Genomic DNA, 8,268 nt, shown 5'->3' with positions numbered 1-8,268 from the left:
CAGATTACTCTAAATATGCCAGTCATATTAGCCTTTCTTGCTCATATGTACATTAGATGACCTTCCATTTGATGTAGAAAATTGTATTTACATGAGAATGAAACTTATGTTTCATGTAATCTCCAAGCAGATCATACGGTGGTTAATGGACACTTCTCTGACCAATGGATATTGCATTGCTACCGTATGATCTGCTTAGAGTTAGAGATTACGTTTCTCGGTCATTTCAAGTTCCTATATTCCTATTGGCATCAATGTAGTATATGTACAACAGGGCAAACCTGTTACATTGCCCTAATTGCAATGTGCATGATAGATAGGGTCTGTACACAGGTTTTTACCAATGTCTTTGCCACTGTCAATGTACAATTTCAAAGATGTACATCACGCAAGTGAGGTCAGTGTCAAGTAATTCAAGAACTCTTTGGAACACATACACTCATTACTGATCGCATTAATTTTGTGGACCAGAATCAGCAAAAAAGAATCCGACACGTGGAAGAGTGGACGCGATCTAGAGTCAGTCAATCAATCCACAGACCCTCAGCAGGTTTTGGTGCGACTCTTCCCAGTACTTGGACTCAAGAAGCTTATTCTTGTACTCTGCTGCTCTGTCAAATTCTGACTCAGAGAATTCCAAAGTGTCTGCAATCTTTTTTGCCCATTTTCTTGCATCCTCATCCAGGTCGGACTCCCTCGCGCTGGTTGTCACGATCCTGTGCCTCATGTCTGCAGGGCACTTCCTCTCCTTGATCAAGTCCATGATCATGTCTGCTAGTCCTGACTTGTCAGAGATGAGTACAGGGATGCCTGCTGCGATGGCCTCCAGACCGATCAGTCCGAACGGCTCGGCACGGGACGGCATCAGGACCAGGTGGGCCTGCTGCATGTCCTGAGCGATGTCCTCCTGGGTTCCACATGGCAACAGGGTGGGTTTGATCTTACTACTGTGCAGGTTCTCCTCCAGGATTCTCTTGCTCGCCTCCCAGCCATCTTCATCTATTCCGCGAACACACAATCTGACGTTTGTAATCTTCTCTGCAACCTCCCCCAACGCCCGTGCTACCAGGTCATGGCCCTTCAGCTTGTCCACTTCGGTCACTCTCCCGACAGACAGCACGACTTTCTGTCCTCCTCCTGGTCTGACAGAGATGGCTTCAAACACTGGGGATGGCCTTGGAAGAAACAAGAAGTGTTGGCGTGGTCTGCTTTCTCCAAGTGACATGTACTTCGTCTCGAAGTAGTCGTAGATCCTTCTTCCCAATGAAAACACCGCATCTGCATTCTTTGCATCCTCGAGAATGTCGTCCATCTTCCTCCTCGCGGCCATCGCTTTCTTGGTCCCCATGTAAGGCTCCGTCTCTTCTGGCATGTCGTGGTTGAAAAGAACCAATTTTGCGTGTTGACAGCGGTTCTCTTGAATGCTCTTTGCAGCCCCACTTGTGACATCTACATGACCCACAATGCACTTCAGATCCTGTAGTATATCTGGGTAGTGGAAGCTGTGGTAGTGGGTCAACCATTCCAAAGAAGGTGTCCTCTTGTCCCTGGGATTTCGAACAGGCAAATGCAAAATGACACCATCGTCTGTGGCACACCGCTTGTCTTCTTCAGATGCTTGCAAAGCCGTAGCATGAACTGTAGCACCATGTCGCTGCAGAAATTGCGACACCTGACGGTTCGTGGTCGATGTACCTCCTTGGGACGTGCCGTACGTATCGTTAACCATCAGAACAGACACGACGGCTGCAACCCAAAAACAATGGATGCGTGTCATAACAACTAACATCAATTTCGAGTTAATTATGACGGGTAAAATGCAGGCACCATGAAACGATACTTGTTTGAATGTACTGATGATCGAAAAGGACTTGCTTAAAATATTTCTTTCATTAGCTGAAAACCTAGTTGGGTAACTGAATCGTATGTATCCAATTTGTAAAAATATTGAATTAATTGATAATTGTTAAAAAATAATATTACAAAACATTCTCTGTACATGTTTATTTTTACATTATGCATGACTCCATTCATACCTTGCTTCGGTCGCTTTACCGGGGGGCCACTGTCGCTGGACTCGCCAACATGCCGAGTTTTGGCTTTCCTCTTTCCACCTGTAATCAATATAAGATTTTAAAGAAATATACGCCATGTAATGTTATCCATATGATTCCCTTTTCTTGTTTGACGTACCGTCGTACGGAATGATAATTCTCAGGCAAAGACGAAGAAGCATTTAGAATATGATACAAAATTATCATGTTACATCTGACCTTTCTTATGTTGTATCTGGGACGCCTTGATCATGGTGATCACAGTGCCTTCCTTCTGCTGAACCTGACTTGTCTTCCCCTCATCTGCAATGGGCATACGATAAGAAAAATGTTTACAGCTTAAACATGTTAAAGCTGAGATTTTATACCTCTGGGCTTTTTGTTTTATATTTCTATATTTTGTTTGCTATGTATATATAGTTGATGGTGTTAACATTTTATGTGTTAGATTTAGCGTTCCATGTTGTGTTAACACAGGTCAACATTTTCATCTGCAGCTTATAACATGTACCCACAAGTTATGAAATTCTATTTAATCTGCCGCAGGCAACTCGTAATCAAACTCGTAATATAGAGCAATTCATGCTTAGTGGAGTGCACAAAGGAGTTCAAGTCTGTTATTTCTCAATATCATATATATATATACAATGATAGGAAAACAATAGGCCAATGATCTACCTTCAGAGTGGAAATACACTGTCGCTGACGGGATCCGGCGCTTGAGATCAGTTATTTGTGATCCGGGTTTAGAAAGTCTGAAATGGACGGCTCCTTGGTACATCTTTTTGGTTTGGCTCGGATTGTTCAGGATCAGTCCAACTGACCACCTGTTGCAGTTAGCTGGTGGGAAGAAGAAGATGATACCTTCCTTAAGATCACGAGAATCCCCAATGACCTCTTTTTCTTCATCAAATTTGGCGTCTATCCTTTCTTCCCAGCCCATGACGATGCGCTGTTTGAACGGTGGGAGCGGCAACATATTGTCAGCTTGGAAAAAGTCGTTGGGGTCGTCGTCCTTGTGAACACACATGAGGTGGATGCAGTTGTTGTCTGTTGTTGCCTGGTTTGGGTTTACTATGAGGTACACTTTGTCTTCAGTGTACCTGTTCCAACACCCCTTGAATGATAGACACGTGGTTGGAGATGTTGAAGGAACATTTGACTCTGATGGAACATTTGACTCTGACGCCCCCGAATTGGCAGTCTCCTCCTGCTTCCCTGGCCTTTCTGCAGGGGGGGTCGAACTTTCTCCCACTTTGCCACTTTCCTTGGCACCGGCAATCCTGACAAATCAAACAAGACAAGGAGAAATGAAATTGAAGAAATCATACAAACAATAAATCAGTAGATACGTATTAACTGCCTAAAATGTGTGAAAGTATGAATCTACCATGCAAGCTCAGTGCATTACCCAGAAAAGTGTCTCGTTGTGAATGTGACTGCGTCCTCTGTCTCTTGAAACTCTGTCCTTAGCAGCGACCACTGGGGATGATTTGACTTTCTCTCCATCAGGACGGTCTTATCTGTGCCGCAGTCGCTCTTCTTCCATGCCCACGGCAGAGTGACGCTCACGGGCTCTAAGAAGTCCTCCTCCTTTTCCTGGTGCACAGTCAGTATCGGGGTCACAGCTGAGAAAGCCTTTGTCAAGGCGTCATCAATGGGCAGCATTTCGACCTATAAGGTTACAATAATAGTGTAATTGGCGACAGAGATCCTTGGTGGATTTTGGGTGAAAGTTTATGTTTCACGGCTGCTCATTAATAATGATGAACGTGAGTCATCCGACTATAGGGCTTATTCACCACCGATTGTCACGTAACCCCCCCCCCCAGGCAACGAGCATTGTCTGCCATGTTGTGGTCCAGAATGGTGCCTATCGGCTATCGCTATGGTACGCTATGCAAACTTTTGGCGATAGTTGCGTAGTTTTGGCCAGAATCTACGTTTTTGGCACTCTTCTTGTTAGTAGCATTGTCTTTGGGGTTGTTCCGGGCTCATGTCTCATGTTGTCAAGATGGTTTTTATCTTTTTTGCTGATCGGAAGTCGGTGTGTTTTAGCCTGGCGTAGGGGGCTGTAGATGGCAACATGGGTAGCCATGAGCAAGGTAAATATGTCGGAGCTACCTGTCCCTTTACTCTGTGGTAAATTTCCATGTAGAACAGGGTGCTGGCGACGTTACACTCACCTTGTCCAGCCACTCAGTCGCAGCAGTGTGGACTGAGGATGGCTCCACCGTACCTTTGCTTGTGATTATCCAGACATTGAGTCTGGGCCCTCTGGGGCTGTTCCAACTTAGCGATCTTTGACTCTCCCGACTACAACGTACTTGTCACCACGCAACTGTCCCAAAACACTCTCTACACATCCTGATACTACGTAGTTGTACGCTTTCAGACTCTTAATAATGGGTTTGAAACGATCTTGTGAGTAAAAACTTAATACGAAGCTAAGTCAATGAGCTCCACTGAAGGTAGACGCCGTCTCGATCAAACTGATCAAAACTCAACAGAAACGGGTCAACAGATTTTATTTTTTTTCCGGCAACGAGAGGTATGAGTGGTGGTAAACGCTTCGTGTAATCGGAGAAAGGACGGTTTACCTAACATTTGTCAGCCATTTGGCATTTCAACGCTTGGAAGTAGTGACAGACCCCAACATGGCGTCGCACGGGACATGACGGGTGATGACGTCAGATATGATGACGTGTGGCGAATAAGCTCTATATGGACACATGTCGTAGCAAAAACAGAAGCTGCACAATTGTCTCCAAGCTACACATAGGCTAGCAGGAACGGTATGTGACACAAACTGCAACACAAAGAAAGTAGACATGACTTTACCTCCAAGGACAGGGACCTCTCCGTCTTGACGCATCCTTTTGGAAAGAAGATAGTAACACCATCCTCCTCAATCTGGCAACCTTCTTCTGTGATTCTGTACGTGTTCAGCACAACAGAAGACGACGCCTGTAGAAACAAATTGTGATTATTTACAACGATGAAAAGAGATTCGACAAGCATGTCTTGGTCCACGAGAACATATGTGATTACAAAGTATCGTAATGAACATTGCATTGTATCAACGCACCTTCCTCAGGATGTCTGCTGAAAGGAGACCAATTTTGTTACTGGACAGTTTTTCTTCAGCCATTGGTACTTCTGTTGCTGCCATATCCAACATCCCCGCACAGCGCCTGCCGAGCACCTCTAGCAAACGCTCTCTGGTTCCTTCAGGGTAGGCGAAGACCGGGAAGACCAGGTTCTTGTTCTGTACACAGAATTCGTACCCGAGCGTGGACCAGTGTCTCTTGTGGAGAGTCTGGGGTGTGATGATCGGTACGACCATCCTGACGTTCCGTTGGAGAAGATGGTACAAGAGTTTGTCTGTGATGATTTCTCCTGGTTTGATGACGTCTTCAGACACTGTTACACCGTACCTGCTGGACGATTGGACTGCCTGTTTCAACAGTGGCTGGGTGAGCTTGTCGTTGTAGTCTCCGGTGTGTAGGAGAACAAGTTCGTTCCCTAATAATAATTGTGTGAATAAGTCAATAAGTGTGAAGATTAATATTCTAATGTATGAACAGAGTGTCAGAAAAACAAGTTGTTAAACAGGACAAAGCATCGCGGAAGGAGGAAGATAAATCAGAGGCTTCAAACTACAGCCAGGGAAGACGTACCTCTCTCTTCCTTGTGGAACATGGGTGCTCTCTCAGGCAGACAAACTTCCACGGACGCTCCCAGCAAGCGACGGCACGTGTCTCCGGCCCTGTTGACGGTGGCAACCAGCTCTTTGAACCTGCTGACAAATGTGAGCTCGTGTCTGATCCGATCGCACTGTGCCAGACTCAGCCCTCTGCAGGTCTCCATACAGTCCAGGACAGGGCCGATCGTGTGGACTGCGTCTGGGTTCAGCGTGGGCTCTATCATCACGGGTCCGGAACCACCTGAGTTTTCTGCATGTGCAACATATTCTCATTAGTAACGACTGAAACACAATCGTATGAAGATGAGCTAGACAAAATCAGACATCTGAATGTTTTTACCTGGACAGGACGTTGTCGTATCACTTCTGCCACGTATCCAGACATCGATGAAGTCTTCTGGAAAACTGAGATGAAACATATCAGTTAGTAACCCATGGATTACTGATAGTACAGTATTAGGGACATACAAGGCAAGTTAACACCTTGTGTGTTTCCATCAAACAAACGTGCAAGGCACTTGATGTGTTATTCAAATGAAATTGTTTCATTAACTTAAAAAGTTGAAAATATAACTGGTCTCACCGACTGGATCCCGTTGCTGTTTCGTGCCCGATATCAGACAGTGGGTAGAATACTGGTGTTTCGGTTTCTTTTTCTGACTCCTCCCCAAAGCACCAGTCATACTGGATGGACGGGATCCACTTCTCCTTAATCTCAAAGAGACAACTGCTGAGGAACTTTCTAACAGGAAGGGCCTGTGTGAACGCTGGCTGGTCTTTAGCCGACAGAAGCTCCACCTTCAGGTAGTGCTTCACTTTGGTTACCACGAACTGTTGCTTTACATCGTCGGTAGGGAAGCGACCGCAACCGGCGAGCACGTGGGACTCTTGAAGACCGAACCTGCGCACACAAATGGCTTGTAGACGATAGAACATGCCACTTGGGAGGAACATGTTGTCGAATACGACATACAGAGGATGCTGGTATCTCGTCATGTGCCCAGGATACAAGGTGCTATCGTCAGGCTTTGTGGCCAGGAGAGACGGTACGAAGTAGATCTCTTCTTTCTTAGGCTCGTCCTCTGTGTCATCAAACCCACCGATCGGCGTGGCGTTGCAGAGGAGGTAGTACTTTTCCATCAGTCGCTTCAGGAAGTGTTTGTGCCGCAGTAGGAAGGGTTTCTGCATCTTCTGATCTGCTTTGGACCAGATGATTGTCAACAGCCTGTCACTGAGGATGCCTTCCGTCTCCAGCCTCCTCCACATGTCGGTAACTTCCCCATCCGTGCTCCTGTCCTGTTGGTACACCGGGACGGTGATGATGGTCTTAAAGACGTCAATCATCACCTGGGGTCGAAGGGCCACGTGATCACGGAGAACGGGTTCGTTGATGAAGATGATGTCACCAAGGTCGTGTAGGAAGGTCAAAATGTCGGCAACATGGCTGTCGTCCGTGATGCCCACGTCATCACTCCGGGCCAGATCGACGACATCTTGGAAACGGCAGAATGGGTCGTCCTCTCTCCGCTTGTCCATCAGTTTGGACTTCAGATGAAGCCAAGTCATCGGCACCTCCTGGCCCATGAACCACAGACCCTTCGCTACCTCACGGAGGTATTCTCGGAGCTCGTCAATGTCGCTGTTGTCCTCGTTGAAGTTGTCGATGACAAATATCTTTGGCAAGACGTGTTTACCGGCGGCCTTACCACTGATGTGATCACGTATGTCTCTCTTGTACTCCTCAATGTTTGACTGAAATCAAGAGCACAGATTCATTTTGAGGACCTCTAAGTACTGTTGATCAATTTGAGAAAACAACCCAAGGCTGATCCTTGCAGCCAAGGATATTAACTACAAGTTTTAGGGCAAAGACAACCTAGGATTATTCGTAGACTTACGAAAACATTCCCCATACCTTGTAGCGATAATAAAGTCAAGCCAGGAAACACCCCTCTCTTACTACATGTATTAGACTAGTCCAAGTGGTCTCAAGTAACTGGTGACCCTACCACGCTCTCTTTCTGCCGGGACCCCAGATTGAGCAGACGCCTCTTTGTACCTCAGAGTTACTAACCCTCCTGAATAAAGACCATCCAACGGTATCGACCCGCCTCGTCCCAAGTTCAAGATCAAGAACATAACATACCTCATCAACTCTGTCCTTGTGCGTGAGGACCAAAACGACACGCGGCTCTCCTGTCTGCTCCCGCCCGTGCACCAGGGTGTGTGTGCGGACTGAGTTCAGCCAGTGGTCCAAGTAGTCTGGACAAGTAGAGATGTCGTATCATTTTTTGTACGAAATTATATTTGCCTAATCATTTCAGCTTAACAATGTTACATATCTTGTGATTTAACTTTTTCTTTGATTCCCATGTTCAAGCTTTGAAGTCGACCACCTACATGTAGGTTCACAGTTAAAGAAGTATTATATAGTGGTACGTACTAGTGGTAGCAGCTGTATAGTAGTACGCTGCTAGTGGTAGCAGCCGGCACATGTTCAGGTACGCC

At 46.1% G+C, this 8,268-nt stretch overlaps 1 protein-coding gene across 1 annotated transcript; it reads right to left on the bottom strand.

Annotated features, from left to right (window-relative positions):
- Positions 1 to 336: 336 nt before the first annotated feature.
- LOC109488129 lies at positions 337 to 8,022 on the bottom strand (the record flags this gene model as incomplete). Its single annotated transcript, XM_019792292.1, has 10 exons — positions 337 to 1,746; positions 2,274 to 2,357; positions 2,733 to 3,337; positions 3,466 to 3,728; positions 4,896 to 5,021; positions 5,143 to 5,579; positions 5,735 to 6,028; positions 6,125 to 6,165; positions 6,344 to 7,512; positions 7,907 to 8,022. Coding segments are annotated over 10 exons (4,361 nt in total), but the record flags the coding sequence as incomplete, so codon positions are not given.
- Positions 8,023 to 8,268: the final 246 nt, after the last annotated feature.

Source organism: Branchiostoma belcheri, unplaced genomic scaffold (genome assembly GCF_001625305.1).
Source record: "Branchiostoma belcheri isolate BF01 breed outbred unplaced genomic scaffold, Haploidv18h27 scaffold915, whole genome shotgun sequence".
NCBI classification, from domain to species: domain Eukaryota; kingdom Metazoa; phylum Chordata; class Leptocardii; order Amphioxiformes; family Branchiostomatidae; genus Branchiostoma; species Branchiostoma belcheri.
This window is presented reverse-complemented; position numbering and strand designations above follow the sequence as displayed.